Source organism: Leucoraja erinacea, chromosome 31 (genome assembly GCF_028641065.1).
Source record: "Leucoraja erinacea ecotype New England chromosome 31, Leri_hhj_1, whole genome shotgun sequence".
Lineage (NCBI taxonomy): Eukaryota > Metazoa > Chordata > Chondrichthyes > Rajiformes > Rajidae > Leucoraja > Leucoraja erinaceus.
Genome location: NC_073407.1, coordinates 19,525,666 through 19,542,722, shown reverse-complemented (window position 1 = coordinate 19,542,722; position 17,057 = coordinate 19,525,666). Strand labels below are relative to the sequence as shown.

Here is a 17,057-nt window from a genome sequence, read left to right as displayed (position 1 = left end):
GTCATTATCTGACCTTTCAAAGCATGCCATGATTGAATCAATCCGCGTCACATCCCTTCAAAGGTCAATTGTGTTCGACAGGCCTGTTACTAATAGCCACGTTTTCTCTGGTGACTGCCTGTATTTGCAGACAAATTGCCCCCCCCTAAATTCCTGCAGGGTTCATTGTTTTTAGAACATGTTTATGTCTCCCTTTATCCCTTGCCATCAGCAGCCAAGGTCATCCGAATTCGAGGACAACTCTCTGAGTTCTCCCTCAAATGCTCTTCCTCTTTCTCCTCCTTCTATGTTTTTGGTCGTCTGCCCTAATATCCTCATGTGGCTTCTGTTAATGTTTGATAACTCACCTGTGAGCTGTTTTCATGTCAGTGCTTCCGTTAAACATCCAAGATGCTTTTGCAGTGTTGCGTATGCAACCGATACCTTCACTGGTCTCTGTTCCAGTGAAATTATGCTCATGGTGAGGAAAGAGTCTTTCTCTGATTGGGTTTTTGTTTGTCTGAAAGAGCTGGGAGAACTTAACCGCAGAGATTGAGAATCTGGAGAATGCACTTTGGTCCAAGGATCAGAAAATCAAGGAACTCTTCATGGTGATAGAACCTCTGGTGAAGAACTTGACCAATGGGTTAGAAGCCAAACAAACGTATGAGCAGGTGAGATAACTCTTGGAGCGTGTTCTGCGTTCTCTTATTTGCAGTGTCTCATGGCATGGACATTCAGTGTTGGACAGGGCTTGGTCAAGCTGCATCTGTGTCTTCAGGCAGCTTCATTGTCCTTGAAATGTCATAGAAGGCAATTTAGAATCGCAAACCATTTTTCTTTTCTCTCTTTTTTCCTTTTTTTATTCTGGGTCAAGCGAGGCCCGTTTTAGTTTTAGGTTTTAGAGATACAGTGTGGAAACAGGCGCTTTGGCCCACTGAGGCCGCACCGACCAGCGATCTCCGCACATTAAGACTATCCTACACACACTAGGAACAATTTACACATACACCAAGCCCATTAACTACATACCTGTACGTCTTTGGAGTGTGGGGGAAACCGTACATCTCCGAGAAAACCCTCGTGGTCACGAGGAGAACATACAAACTCCGTACAGACAGCACCCGTAGTCGGGACCGAACCCGTGTCTCCGGCGTTGTGAGCGCTGTAAGGCAGCAACACTACCGCTGTGCCACTGTGCCACCCACCTGTGTTAACATGGTGGCACAGCTGCAGCCATCTCTGCTGTTTGTGTGGAGTTTGCATGTTCTCCCTGTGACTGTGTGGTTCTCCCCCATTTTCCACAGAGGAGCAGGGCAAAGACTAATTGGTCACTGCAAATTGCCGCTACTGCATAGGTGAATGGTAGAGTCTGGGGAAGAAAAGTGGGAAGAATATAGACAATAGGTGCAGGGGCAGGCCATTCGGCCCTTCGAGCCAGCACCGCCATTCAATGTGATCATGGCTGATCATCCCCATTCAGTACCCCGTTCCTGTCTTCTCCCCATATCCCCTGACTCCGTTATCTTTAAGAGCCCTATCTAGCTCTCTCTTGAAAGTATCCAGAGAACCGGCCTCCACAGCCCTCTGAGGCAGAGAATTCCACAGACTCACCACTCTCTGTGTGAAAAAGTGTTTCCTCGTCTTCGTTCTAAATGGCTTACCACTTATTCTTAAACTGTGGCCCCTGGTTCTGGACTCCCCCAACATCGGGAACATGTTTCCTGCCTCTAGCGTGTCCAAACCCTTAATCATCTTATAATGTTTCAATAAGATTACCTCTCATCCTTCTGAACTCCAGAGTATACAAGCCCAGCCACTCCATTCTCTCAGCATATGACAGTCCCGCTATCCCGGGAATTAACCTTGTAAACCTACGCTGCACTCCCTCAATAGTACGAACGTCCTTCCTCAAATTAGGGGATCAAAACTGCACACAACACTCCAGGTGTGTTCTCACTAAGGCCCTATACAACTGCAGAAGGACCTCTTTGCTCCTATACTCAACTCCTCTTGTTTTGAAGGCCAACATGCCATTCGCTTTCTTCACTGCCTGCTGTAAATGGGTGCTTGGCAGTCCATGCAGACTCATTGTGTCAAAGAGCCCATTTCTCTGCTGCATGAATGTACGCAGTTGGCTCTATTTATATTCGACAGCTAACATGGGGAAGAAGTCGTATTCAGCGGCTATTGTTGAATAACTGATTGTTTCTCCGCATTTAGTTCCTGAGACGCGTCAAATCTGTGCAGGCCGCTGCAAATGTGTCACTGCACCAAGCGCTACAGATAAAGCAAGCAGGGCTCGCTTTGTTGAAAACCTTGGAAGGTATTGTGTCTCTTTTTTGCCTGTCATCCTTGCAAATAATGTGTTTTAGAAAGAACTGCAGATGCTGGAAAAATCGCAGGTAGACAGAAATGCTGGAGAAACTCAGCGGGTGAGGCAGCATCTATGGAGCGAGGGAATAGGCGACGTTTCGGGTCTTCAGACTGACGAAGAAGGGTCTCGCCCCGAAACGTCGTCTATTCCTTCGCCTATAGATTCTGCCTCACCCGCTGAGTTTCTCCAGCATTTTTGCCCACCGTGCAAATAATGTAATTACTTTCGAACTGGTTTAGAAAAGTAGGACGTTGAGCAAATTGGTGTGTCGGGTGACCAATGATGAGCGTGTGCAGGACAGTGAAACGTGGAACAGGCTGGGGATAGATCCTTCACGCTCACAAGTCATAGGAGTAGAAGTGGGCCATTCGGCCCATCGACTCTACTCTGCCATTCAATCAGGGCGGATCTCTGCCTCCTAATCCCATTTTCCTGCCTTCTCCCCATAACCTTTGACACCCGTTCTAATCAAAAATGTCTCTACCTATGCCAAAAATATCCACTGACTTGGCCTCTACAACCTTCTGTGGCAATGAGGTCCACAGATTAACTACCCTCTGACTAAAGATCCTTTGTGGGGCTCTTGCTATTGTTTGTGGGGCTTGGTGTACACAGAGAGATGCCCAGGCTTGTACAGTTGCTATCACACAGACTGGGGTAAAATAATTGAGCAGTAGCTGGGATTATGTTGGCAGCCTTGGGGAAGGGTGTGTCAGGATTATAGTTGGAGTGGATGGCAGCTTCAGGTACTTTAGAAGCCTTCCCCAGTGTCACACCATCCCCAGCCCCCTGTGCAGCATTGCTTCCTCCCACCAACCCTTATCATCTCACCTACTCCCGTCCCTGGCTTCAACACGTTTCAGGGAAAAGACATACATTTATCAAGCTCTGTGTGGAAAAAGTGTGAGACGTGATGCTGGCAGCCAAACTCCACTGCTAATATTACCGCACCTTGTTCTGCTCAGACAATGGAGGAATATCTTTTCTCACAAGTCTTTTAATTGCGCTTAATGTCTTTGTTCTGTAAATAGTCAAGTCTTGTCAATGCAACTTGTCCTCCTGATTTAATTCATCTTGGTCATTTTATATTTTTGTTTCAGATAACAAGCAAATGTTTTCTATGAGGAGGCTGAAAACAAAGAGGGCATCCAGGAAGATGGGGCTGAGCGAGAGGATAATCGCAGAGGCCAAGAGGAAGACCGCCCAGGCCCGGCGGATGTTGGGAGCGGCCCAGTCGAGTTCTGCAGTCAGCAATGCCACAGCCGTGCAAACCTCACGTGTCAGCAGAGGCATTGCAAAGGTCACAGGCCCTCAATATAATTTCACACGCACGGAACATTTCAACCATATCTCTGGATAATGAACCAGATAATAATGACATAAAATTCCAAGCCTGCAGAATCTTGCAGCTGTATTCTTTTCCAAATGGCAACCTCTGGTTTCCTTGTGTTTTTCAGGAAGCCCAGAAGGTGAGGAGGCAGGCACGGGGTGAGGCCGTGCAGACTGGTTCACTGCGCACGCAGCTGGAAGTCACACGGGAACAAGTTGATGCCCAGGAGGGTCGGGTCGCAGCCTGGAAGTCTGTCATCCAGGAGAACACCAAAACGGCAGCCAAGGTAGCTTCAGAACTTTAAGAACTGTGTGAAGAGGGAGATTCTCCCTCGGCCCTGACTATTTTAAACTATTGCTACCTGTTGGTGCTTTGATGCTTTCAACTCAAAATCAACCAGAGCTGATCAGAGCTGGGAGCTGAACATCCAAAGATACATGTCCTATCGAAAAGAGGGGCATATAAGCAGAGCAAGTGGGATGGCTCTGCTGGTAAAGAATGAAATTCAATCCTTAGCAAGGGATAACATGAGATCAGAAGATGTAGAATCCTGTGGGTAGATCTCAGAAAAATGGCAAGGGTAATAAGATCCTGATGGGAGTTATATACAGGCCTCTGAACAGTAGCTAGGATGTGGGGTGCAAATTACATCAGGAGATATACTCGCCACGTAAGAAAGTGGTCATGGGGGGTTTGATATGCAGGTAGACTGGGAAAATCAGGCTTGTACTGGATCCTAAGAGAAGGAATGTGTAGAGTGCCTACGAGATGGCTTCTGGGAGCAGCTTGTGGTCGAGCCTGCTAGGGATAGAGCAATTCTGGATTTGGTGTTGTGTAAAAAAACAAATCTGCTTAAGGGCGTGTCCAACTTGGTGACTGCCGGCATCATTAACTGACGTATCAGGTCACCGAAAAAGTCGCGGCATGATGCGGCGTGCGGTGGCGTGATGCGGTGGCGTGATGCAGCATGCAGTGGCGTGATGACGTGATGATATTGACGCGCGGTGTTTTTTCAAGTGTCGCAACATTTTTGTTCAAAATCTCTTGGCGACCCTGATATGATGCCGGCAGTTGCCGAATAAATGGCCAAGTGGGACAGGCCCTTTAGGGAGCATACGGTAAAGGACGATAATGTTACAAAGTTTAACCTGCAGTTTGATTGGGATAAATTGAAATTAGATGTGTTGGATACTTTTGAGTTAAGACAACTACGGGCATGAGGGAGGAGCTGGCTAAAGCTGATTGGAAAGGGACCCCTAACTGGAATGACAGTGGAGCAACAATGGCAGGAATTTCTGGGACTAATTCGGACGATGCAGGATCTTTTCTTCCCAAACAGGAAGAAAGATTCCAAGGGGAGAAAGATGGCTGACAAAGGAAGTCAAAGACAGCATAAAAGTAAAAGCAAAGGTGTATTAATATTGCAAACATAGAGGGAAGCTAGAGGATTGGGAAGGTTTTAAAAACCAACAGAAAGCTACTAAAAAGGCAATGAGGGTAGAAAAGGTGAACTATGAAGGTAAGCTAATCAATGATACAAAAGTGGATACCAAACTAACTCTCTGGTCTCCCTCTCTCTCCCCTTGTCAACAGGTTCTTAGTGAGATGGAGGTGCTGAGAAAGAGCACAAAGCAAGCAAAGCACTCCCTTGATCGCGACGTGAAGCAGTTGAAGGAATTGCTGAAAAAAAATAGGTATGTGCAAGGATCGCATTCTGCTGCTAAAAGTATTATTATTACACCCTGGATGATGGGTTGTTGATCTCATTGGCTTCAGGGTCTTCTGGGTTAAATTATTATGGGATTGGAGAAAATGTGTTCCAATGCCAAGGGGCACACAACGCAGAACTCCTGATCATTGAGCTGTGAGAGTGGCCATGCTATACCCAGACTAATATCTTTGCATGTTTTCTTAACAGAGAGCCTACAGATTGGCCGAATAACAGAGGAATCCTTGAATAAGACAGAGAATCAGATAGGAGCACTCAGGTTGGCAATCAATCAGAAACTAACGCGGAAGGTGCAAAAGTTGGAAGGAGCCTCTGGGATGCAGACCCTGAGGATGAAAGTATTTGAACAGGACATTGCGGAGATCGAGGCAGACAAGAAGAACCTGGAGGACATTGTTCAGAACTTGCCCCAGGGTTGTTATGCCAAAGTGGGGCCCAGAAGACAATGAAACTTGAGGAAGATGGTGATGGCTGTGGATAGTTTTTGATATATCCCTGAGGTATTTGCCACGCCACCAGTTAACTTCCATTTAATGGATTATTGTAAATCGGTCATTTGGTTGGGCATTTACTCCATCTGCATTCCTCAGATTTTTCCTTCAGCTGCTCTTTGTGTTATTGTCAGTAGCTTTGACATTGTGGAGAGCCATGACCCTCTCGTATCTCATGCAACTGGTTGGTGGCCTTGAAAATCCTTCATACTGTTTGCTGAACGAGTCGATAACCACCAAACCTAACACTCACCTTCTAACCACCACCCCACCCCACCATGTCAAGGTGGCATTACAACTGCAACGTCTCACTGTAACTGGTCCCTGGTATGGAGGCGCGTGGGATGCAGGAACCGTCACCTTATTTTCAAATTGAGACCAAACTGAATAATCCTCAGCCAGCCCTTTGTTCATTTACCCATTAAAGGCCTGGTTGTGTTTTGAGATCAGTAAATCTCTTTACATTCAAATTTGTTTCAAATATAATTTTCACTAAACAACCACTAAATCACCAATGCTGATAGGGTCCAAACGAATACAAGCATTAACAAATATGTACAGTTATGATGTTCTTTAAAAAGAATCCATATGTATGATAAGAATTTGAAGATTCTCCTTGCTGGTGAAATTCTAGCTCAGTATTACTTTACTCTATTTGAAATCTGTGAAGTGAGTGAGGAAGCTATCAGCTCTTAGGACTAAAGGATTCAAGGGATATGATGAAAAAGCTGGAATGGGGCACTGATTTTAGATGATCAGCCATGATCATATTGAATAGCGGTGCTGGCTCAAAGGGCCGAATGGCCTACTCCTGCACCTATTTTTTTATGTTTCTATTGAACTTGGGCCTTTTTTTGTCCATATAGCATTCATACTTTGGCTGCCTTTGAAAGGAATACTATTCATTTTATTAGCTATTTCTGAGTTAAAGGGCCAGGCCTTTTTCAGACCCACTAATGTACAAAATACAATGTAAAATAATCAGCGACTGAGGACAGATTTAGGTTGTTTTCCATGAATTGGAGATTAATCTTAATAGCAAAGTAATACATTCCATATCACGGTATTTGTGTATTATAAAACTATGAATCCAACAAACTACCATTTATAAAGTGTCCCTCTCAAACATGAGAAAGTCCTAAATGTTCTACAGTCACTCAGGTCCTCTGCTGTCTTCATTCCCAACAGCAGTGGAGATCTTTTGGTCCATACAGCCGTGACTTGCATAAATAACAGTCTTATCAAAGTGAAACATTCTGAGACACTTGACAGGTGAGTAATGAGACAAAAAAAACTGACACTGAACCAATAAGGAGATAGTGGCATGGATGCCAAAAGTTCAATTAAGGTGTTTCATGTTAAGGAGTTAAAATGTAATTTCCAATAAATCACCAGTCTAATTACAATACTAAAAGAATTTTCCCATCCTAGAATCCACAACTTAGGAATTTCAGATTATTCCTAAATGATACGATAGAACTTTATTCATCCCCGGAGGGAAATTGATCTGCTCGGTTCAGTTTAGTTTATTGTCACGTGTACCAAGTTTGCTGAGTTTTCACATGTACAGTGAAAAGCTTTAGTTGCGTGCTATCCAGTCAGCAGAAAGACAATACATGATTACAATCGAGCCATTTACTGTGCACAGATACATTATAAGGGAATAACATTTAGTGATCACAGTATTGTTTGTAAAGTATTCAAACAGCCATGGACTGCATTCACTCAAAACTAACAGGATTGCTTATCAGACATTGTAATGTTGTTTTGACTTTCAGACTTGAAATGACATGAAATTATAAAAGGTCCATTTTATAATGTGCACAAGCAGCACACAACCTTAGACAACTACCCATCCCAGTTCCCACACAACCCCTCCCCAATCCACATCTTCAATCGCATTCGTACAAGACATCCCACATAAATTGGTATTGACTTTGTACCTTCAAGACATCCCACAGTGTTTTATGTGCAAGTTCACTTGTGGGGAAACGCAGCAACCAATTTGCACACAGTAAACGTACACAAAAAGCGATGTGATAATGAGTAGAATATTGGCCACGACACGGTCAATGATTGTCTCTTTTATATTACCTGAAACAGCAGGTGGTTAAGTTGTTTCTCCAAATGTCATTATAAAAAATCCAACTGTTTCTCTGTTGTGCTTTGGAAAAAGATGTATTTATTCAGGCTGGTCTACAGGATCACAACTGTAGACCCTGTAAAGTCTTTTGAAGATGCAATCACTACAAAGCTCAATAAAAGAGAGCCCACTATATCTAGAGGCGAGATCTTTACAGCTAATCCCAAATGTCGCAATTTAAAATAAATTGATTGGCCCTTGTAGGCCGCGCTCAAATCAATACGGTATAATTATATGCTTAATGTTTTCAATAGAATAAATAAAGATCATTTTTTAATTGTCATGGGAATTTGCAGGGGGAAAGTGGGAGGCCTATGGACAGTTCTCTCAAAGAGCCTGCAAAGGCAAAATGGGCTGACTGAGTCAGTATGATCCAGTGTTGAAGGAATAGAATTGTGATTCTATTCTTTCCCAGCACAAACCTGCTTCGAATCTTAATTCAAAAGAAAGCAAAATAGACTAAGAGTATCACGGAGACTTCACATTCTATTCATTCTTGCGCTCAAAATTTATTCTGCTGTCTTTCTGTTTAATATGATGCATCTAAAATTAAATTTATAGTAATTGATTCTGCACACAGGTCTGCTTTTAATAACCATTCTTAAATATTTATTTGGTTGATGGTTGTGTACCACAGTTCACGGTGTGGCTTTTGTATGTTGCACTTTATTGTATCAAACCATTTTGCTAATTGCATCATTGATTTTTGGTCTTTCGGGTGTCAGTGTGGTTGTTGTCGACCTCTCACGTTACTAGCTACAGACAAGACAAACAATGCTTTGAAATGCTGCTGCCAATTCAGTGAGGTTGACGGGACTGCGTTTGTGCCCAGCATTAAGTTTAGGATTTGAGCCTTCATCTGGATTATCTTTATAACATTATTTAGACATTTAATGTCCTTCATTTTTTTTTTAAAGTATCACGCTTAAATCTGTCCCTCGTTCCCAAATCCTACTCAAATTCTTGCATTAAAACCCAGCACTGACTCTAACCCAACACAAATAACAACCTGCAATTACTTCAGAAACAAACTTGAGCTCAAAGCATAAGTACCTCCCAACCTCAGCACCAACCCGAACCCAAGCTTTGCGCCAAACTCCAGATCTTTATGTGAGCACTAACTCAAACCAATGTGCCAATTATAATGTATCGAAGAAAAACAGTATCTTTGCTGTTACCTAATTCCACCCTCCCTACAGCGTGTAGCCAGAACTGCCCAGACAGCTAAGGGTGTGTCCCTGGTACCAGTTGCAGTTTCTCTGCCTCCCCGCAGCGGGCGTGTGGTCCCGGGACCTTCCCTTCTGGTGCGAGGCGAGGCGAGGCTCAGCTCCTCACAGCGAGGCATTAACTCGGGCAGCTCCAGCCGGGGGCTGACACCCCAGTCGCTTCACAGGATGCCTTCGGGACAACAGGCGCAGGGTAAGAAACTTCCACTCCGGCCGGGGGAGGGAGCGGCTCCTCTCCGACTGTGGCCTGAATTCTGTTTCTTCCCTTCACCCTTCAAGGTGGCAAAATGTTCGGTATCCTGAGAGCGCAGCAGGAGGAGCGCTTGGCTGGTGTGAACAAGGTGAGCAGCCGACCCCTGCACGCCGCCCGCCCGCCCGCCCTTTCTTAAACACCACGAGATAGGCACAAGATGCTGGAGTAACAGCGGGACAGTCGGCATCTCCGGGGAGAAGGAATGGGTCGAGACCCCACAGACCTCAGTCTCCAGCATTTTGTGTCTATCTTCGGTGTGAAGCGGCATCTGCAGTTCCTTCCCGCACTTTCTATTAAACACAATGTTCCCAGTGTTTGTTTACTCGCTTCCTCTCTGTCCTTCGCTTAATTCCGTGTTACTTTATGCTCGTTAGCCACCCTCCCTTCGTCTGTATTTTACATTGTATACTGTATTTGTAACATTCGGTCCTATTTCCAACTCTCAGCCTCTTCTCCTTTCCCCTGCACTCTCCCGCGTGTCTGACTAAAGCCTTCAAGCCGATTTCCCGCTCTGTGGAAATCAGCCCCAGGCTGTCAGATCCCGGGCATGTCTGTCCTAAATGGTGTGACTGCTCCTGGAGATGTTGTCAACTTTGCCCACTTTCTGTTCCCCATTGAATTATTTTTAGTCAAGTTCCCGTTCAACAAACACTCCCCACTTTCACATCACTTTTTCTCCCAAATATACACTCAGTTTCGTTTTTTGTAAGTAAGTAAGTTTATTGCCCAAGTATTCACATACAAGGAATTTGCCTTGGTGCATGCCACATGTACAGTGGAAAGCTTTTCGTTGCATGCTATCCAGTCAGCAGAAAGACTATACTTTAGTGGTCTGTACTGGAGTTTCCAACAGATCTACACACTGAAATCTCTGGAACTCTCTGCCACAGAAGGTAGTTGAGGCCAGTTCATTGGCTATATTTAAGAGGGAGTTAGATGTGGCCCTTGTGGCTAAAGGTATCAGGGGGTATGGAGAGAAGGCAGGTACAGGATACTGAGTTGGATGATCAGCCATGATCATATTGAATGGCGGTGCAGGCTCGAAGGGTCGAATGGCCTACTCCTGCACCTATTTTCTATGTTTATTCAAAAGTTCGATATCCAGCATACAGGCTTATCAGACACGTCTGCCCACAACGGTGGTCAGCGCTGAACTAACACACGCGCCAGTGAAAAACCGCGCGGAAACAACAGCTCCTCCCGAGTCACGTGACCGCGGCTTCCGAACGCCGGGTTCGATATCTGCGTGCGCTAGCTGGTGCCGCTACAATACATGTTTACAATCGATCTATTTACAGTGTTCCTAATACTTTCAAATATTCTTTGCATGTTGCCACTCACGGTCCAAGTCAGATCACTTCACGTACTAAGAATGCTTACACTTGATCAGCTTGATAATCTTTTTCCTTTACGTATGTCCCAGGGTTAAATTGTCAGAGGGGCTTGCAGGCACTTGGTGTACAAGGTGGGGAGGATGCGTGTATCAGTGGCCTTTCCCACTACAGCTTTTGTGGTGTGCAGCAAGCTACAGCTGCTCCATCAGCCGGGCCCTGGAATGTATGAGTGGGCAACATTTGCTCACAGACAACTGGAAGATCAAGTTTCATGCAGACCCCTAAAGGTCGTTCATTGAATGATAAGCAACCAGCTGCACCAACCCTTGTCTATGTGCATTGCTGGGAACACTCAGTTTTGGTGATTGGCGGAAGGATGCAAAGTGCTGCAGTAACTCAGAGGGTCAGGCAGCATTTCTGGAGAACATGGAACATGGACACGTGATGTTTTGGGTTAAGACCCTTCTTCAGAATGATTGTGGAGGGAGGGGGAAGCTGATAAAGTGGCAGAGCCAGGTTATAGGTTTACACGGACAAGGGTTTTCATTTGACAGAGATGGTTGGAATGAAGGGCAGAGATAAGAACTGTGGGAGTGAATAGTAGTGGATTGTGAAGCCTGGGAGAAATAAATTGGCGGGGGGGGTGGGGGTCTGGTGGAGGAAAGAAAGGTGGGAGTCATGTGGCACACATAGACGGGGGGGGGGGTTGGGAAGAAAGGGGCAAGGGGGTTAGTTAGAGGTCACTTAAAATTGGTGAATTCAACGACCATTGGGTTGTAAGCTACGCAAGTGGAACATGAAGTGCTGTTATGTGAGGCTCCAGTTTGTGTGTGGCCTTACTCTGGCAATGGAGATGTCCCTGGACAGAAACATAGAAAATAGGTGCAGGAGTAGGCCATTCGGTCCTTCGAGCCTGCACCGCCATTCAATATGATCATGGCTGATCATCCAACTCAGTATCCTGTACCTGCCTTCTCTCCATACCCCCTGATCCCTTTAGCCACAAGGGCCACATCTAACTCCCTCTTAAATATAGCCAATGAACTGGCCTCAACTACCTTCTGTGGCAGAGAATTCCAGAGATTCACCACTATCTGTGTGAAAAATGTTTTTCTCATCTCGGTCCTAAAAGATTTCCCCCTTATCCTTAAACTGTGACCCCATGTTCTGGACTTCCCCAACATCGGGAACAATCTTCCTGCATCTAGCCTGTCCAACCCCTTAAGAATTTTGTAAGTTTCTATAAAATCCCCCCTCAATCTTCTAAATTCTAGCGAGTACAAGCCGAGTCTATCCAGTCTTTCTTCATATGAAAGTCCTGACATCCCAGGTCAGCGTGGGATTGGGGAGGGGAGTTAAAATGGATTGCATCCAGGAGATGCAGTCTGCCTTGGCGGACCAAGCACAAATGTTCAGCAAAACAGTCGCCGAGTCTACGATTGGTGTCGCCAATGTGCAGGAGCCCAATTCGGGAACACTGGATGCAGAAGATAAGGTTAGAGGAGGTGCATGTCCTCTGTCCCACCTGGAAGGACTGCTAGGGGCCTGGGTGGAGGCCAGAGAGGAGGAATCGGGACAGGTGTTGCATCTCCTGCAGTTGCAGGGGGAAAGTACCTGGCGAGGGGATGACTTGGGTAGGAAGGGATGAGTGAGCCAAGGAGTTGTGGAGGGAGCAGTCTCTGCAGAAGGTGGAGATGGAAATATATGACTAGCAGTGGGATCCCATTAGTGGTGAGGGAAATGTCCGATGTGTTGGATATGGAAGCTGGTGGGGTGAAAGGTGAAGACCAAGAGAACGCTATCCTTGTTCCATCTGGGGGGAAGGGGGAGCGAAGCAGAAATACAGGACACAGAGGAGACTGAGTGAAGGGGAAAAAAGAAAAGAGGTTATCTCGGATGTCCTAGAATGGAAAGGCTCATCTTGGGAACAGATACAGCGGAGGTGGATGAATTGAGACGGAGGTCGAACACGAACAAAGACAACTGCATCTCCTTCCTGACCTCCTGACCGCTGTTGGTCAACAGGACGCTGGCTTGGATCCTCACAGTGAACATTACCTGCGTTTATTGCCAAAAGTTTACAAATCACAGTCTCCTCACCAGTGAACTTAGATCCCATTGCTGCTTGTTTTGTCTGTCTGGAATAGCATCAATAGAGAAAGGGTTAGCCGTTGTAGACATGGGTACAAAAAGTGGGCGTTGTGGAGGGGGTGATGATTCTCCCGCCCTTGCAAAGAATTCTGTTTGGTTAGGTGTTTGACTCTGACCACATTGCAGGATGCCTGATGTCCTATTGCCGAACCTTCATGATCATGTTATATATCAGCGGTAGGGAAGAATGAAAATAATTAAATTCTTGGAATTTTACAGAACACGTCATGACCTTCGGATGTTCCAAAGTGCTTTAATTGCGCATGCATATCGCATCAGCAGCAATTCGAGAATGCTCTGATAAGGGTTTGATGATTATAGTTTGGGGGATAAACATTAGCTGGGATCCCATGCTGTTCTTCAAATAGTGCTACAGGATATTTAGGGAGGAGGAGTAAAATTACTGGCTCTGAGTTCGGAAAGGGATTTAAATGGCATGGATCATAACGCAGCTTAATGGGGTTGCAAATTAGACAGCAGAAATTGACGAATGACAGAAGAGTCGTGAGGGCTGAATGGCCTATTTCTGTACCCTCTTACCAATATACTTTAGCCATAATAAGCACTCCCATTGATTCCAGCTTTTCTTACAGCAATTAGACTTTATAGACTTATAGGATCAAATCAGATTACCCAGCGTTCTAACGCAATATTACCCATCACACATCTCATTGTAACCCGACTGCGCAGCAGCTGATATTGCGAGCATTACTGCAGGAGAGCTAATAGGTAGCTCAAATTACGGACTAAGTCAATTAGTCATGAGTTGCATTTTTGAACGTGTGGGGGTTTGGCTTGTTTGTGTATTTACTCAGTAGCTGAGCCCCACTTTGAAAGTGAATTCCAAAGAATCTGATACTGTGCGCAATTTCAGCTGTGGCTGTCAGTACTCTTTCAATTGTAGCTCTTAGTTGGTAACATTTTTGCCCCTGAATCAGAAGGTTCTTTGATCACATCCCACCTCAGACACTTCAACACAGAGTTTGAGGTTGACGCCAGTAAGAATACTGAGAGAATGGAGCAAGGTAAGAGGTGCCACATCTTGGATGAGATGTTCGGCTCAGTCTGAACTACCTTGTAAATGTAAAAGCACCTTTGGTTCTATTTTGTAGAGATGAGGAGGAATTTCTTTAGTCAGTAGTGAATCAGCGGAATTCTTTGCCACCGAAGGCGGTGGGAACAAAGTCAGTGGATATATTTAAGGCAGAGATAGATGGATTCTTGATTAGTACAGGTGTCAGATGTTATAGGGAGAAGGCAGGAGAATGAAGTTTGGAGGGAGAGATAGATCAGCCATGATTGGATGGTGGAGTAGACTTGATGGGCCGAATGGCCTAATTCTACTCCAATCACTTATGACATGATCTAAGAGCAGGACAATTCTCCTTGATTGATATTTAAGGCTGCTTTCCCTGGCACCCGGGTCTATATTTATCCCAAAATCAACATTTCTAAAATCGGGTCATTTGGCAACTGTGATATTGGAGCTTCCTGCAAATGGCACTTCCTACATGAGAACAATGACCACTGGACTAGCAGCCAGAATCGTGGACCATTGACAGAGAGACAGGAGTTTGAATCCCACCAAGTTGGCTAGGAAATTTAAGCTCATTAATTGTGCAAATGTGTAATTAAAATAAAACACACTCTTGGTGATGGTTCCCATGAAACTTCTGAATTATTGTTAAAAACTCTTCTGCTTCAGTAATTTGCTGTCCTTACTGGGCCTTTACTGATTTTGGACACATTCATGTTGGTCACCATTAATGCCCCCTTCAGTTCAGGAACTATCAGTAGTGGATAATAAATGCTGGAGGTTGGCTGAAAAATGCTGTTCATTGTTCTTTCTTTCTTGCATGTGATTCCCCAATTAGCGTTTCAGTGAACACATTAGTCAAGCTGGCCAAGAAGATGACTGTACCAGCTGGGTTAAGTCTGCACTGGTGTGGCCAGGCACTTTGCAATGCAAATATGCTGGAACAAGCCCAGAGATCAGAAAAACGATATCAGAATCCTAAACGTACCCCGGTGCCACGCTGTAAGGCTCTCGTAAAGACCTCCTTTGTTCAAGTCATTTCACAAAACCAAATATAGTCGATGACAATTAGTTAATGCATTCATATACAAAGCTATCAAATACTTGCACAATTAGGACTGGTCCAGAATTTACAGCAGAAGACCATTTAGCCTGTCATGTTTCTTTGAAAGAACTGCTGGTTTTAACCCCATAGCCTTAATTCTCATCTGTAAATTTGCAATCTCCTCATCCTCGGGTAGCTATCCAACTACAGTTGAAATAATTTATAGAATCATTTTCCGACACCTATTCAGGTGGAGACTTGCACATCCTGGCAAATTTCTGCGGTGAAAAATGTTCTACTCATTTTTCGCTGGAGATTTTGCCTTAACTTTAACATTGAACAGTACAGCACTGGAACCCGACAATGTCTGTGCTGAACTTGATGCCAAGCCCAACTTGTATCTGCCTGCACTTGACCGATATTCCTCCATTCCCCGTACGTCCATGTGCCTATTGAAAATTCTCTCAGATGTCACTATTGTATCTGCCTCCACCACCACTCCTGGCAGCGCATTCCAGGCACTTATCACCCACTGCATTTAAAAAAAACACTTGCCCCGCACATCTCCTTTAAACTTTGCCCCTCTCACCTTAAAGCTATGCCCTCTAGTATTTGATATTTTCATCCTGGGAATCATTGACTTTCAACAAAGGGAATGGATATTCTCCCTTTGTGTAGTGATAATAGTAAGGTAGTATGGGCAGACCTGTATGGAAGTATCTGACGTGGTTAGTACATATGGGTTAAGAAAACAATGGTAGCAATACTATCATAGCAGTAAGAAATCTAAATTATTTTCAATCATGCTCACCTCTCAAATCTGACCATTAAATCTGGTCATTAAATCTCCAACTAGCCTTGTTTGTTCTGAGGGGAACAGTCCTAACTTTTCCAATCTCTCTAATCCTTCATGGGATCCAAGTAAGTTTCTTCCTCATTCTTTTCAAAGATAATTTGCAAGGAATCTGTTTGTGAAACAGCTTGGAAGGTGGCCGAATTAGACCTATATTTTAGATTAGGAAGGACTGACCCCGATTAATGATGGGAATGGACCTACTGGGCAAGATAAACATGTCATTCACACACACTCCAAGCAGGCGTAAAATACAAACAATCTGATTATCGTGTCATTATCAGATATAATGAGGAGAAAACCATGTCCCTTCTATGTCCCTCAAAAAGAGGACCCCCTTTCATAAAATAGCTTTAGCTGAATTTCCAATATAAACCTTTTCACAGAACGGACCGATAGCAGGCAAATTGCAAAATAACCTCCTTGGATAATGGCTACAAAATTCTTAAGGTCGCACGACCGTTTAGCATGCATATAGTGTTGGCGTGTGTCAACCAGAGTTTAATTGCTTGGTGAACATAAGTTTTGTCCCATGAGTTTCGTCCTGCAGCTCAGAGCCACCTGGTGTGAAGGACCAGATGACTGTTTTGCAGCATAATTGCCACTCCCATCAACAGGCATTGCAGCCTTGTTCATTGTTCCAGATCTCCTGTCAGCCAATGGAGCACACCCCTTCAAAACCATATTTCTGTTTCTATTTAAAAGTAAAGAAATTCCCGTCCACTTATTCATCCTTGCGTGAGTGAATGAACTGTTCACTCTAACTGTCTAACTGTTTTTCTCCCCATACATTTTGTTCCCTTGAAAAGTGCTGCACCTCAAGCTGATTAACAGCGCTTCAAAATGTTTGCAGCACAGACCCCAGCCGTTCAACCCCAGGTATCATCACTACTTTAATCTTCAGCAGGAACTCACTCCCTGCTTTTTCATTTCACCTGTTGTCATTGTTACTCTTCCATTCCTTTCTCTCTCCCATTCATCTCATTCCCTCTAAATGTACATTTGCCTCAATTGTTCCCTCAGCATTCCACATTCTCAACAATCTCTGGGCAAAGAGTTTAATCCTGATTCCCTTATGGAATTGTTATTGAACATCTTGTATTAACGAAC

General features: G+C 44.6%; 2 protein-coding genes across 3 annotated transcripts in view; both read left to right on the top strand.

Annotated features, from left to right (window-relative positions):
• The window catches only part of LOC129712046 (laminin subunit gamma-3-like), an 82,239-nt gene extending 74,418 nt beyond the window's left edge, over positions 1-7,821 (top strand). The window contains 6 exon segments of the mRNA XM_055660194.1: positions 507-653; positions 2,203-2,305; positions 3,457-3,656; positions 3,814-3,972; positions 5,280-5,380; positions 5,605-7,821. Of these exon segments, the coding sequence (XP_055516169.1) occupies positions 507-653; positions 2,203-2,305; positions 3,457-3,656; positions 3,814-3,972; positions 5,280-5,380; positions 5,605-5,647 (753 nt within the window). The 3' untranslated portion in view covers positions 5,648-7,821.
• An 8-nt stretch (positions 7,822-7,829) lies between these two features.
• The window catches only part of LOC129712047 (allograft inflammatory factor 1-like), a 35,592-nt gene continuing 26,364 nt past the window's right edge, over positions 7,830-17,057 (top strand). The window contains exons 1-2 of one of the 2 annotated variants that reach the window (XM_055660195.1): positions 7,830-9,468; positions 9,555-9,616. In XM_055660195.1, the coding sequence (XP_055516170.1) occupies positions 9,444-9,468; positions 9,555-9,616 (87 nt within the window). In that variant the 5' untranslated portion in view covers positions 7,830-9,443. The remainder of the gene's footprint in view (positions 9,469-9,554; positions 9,617-17,057) is intronic. The other variant, XM_055660196.1, reaches the window with a different exon arrangement.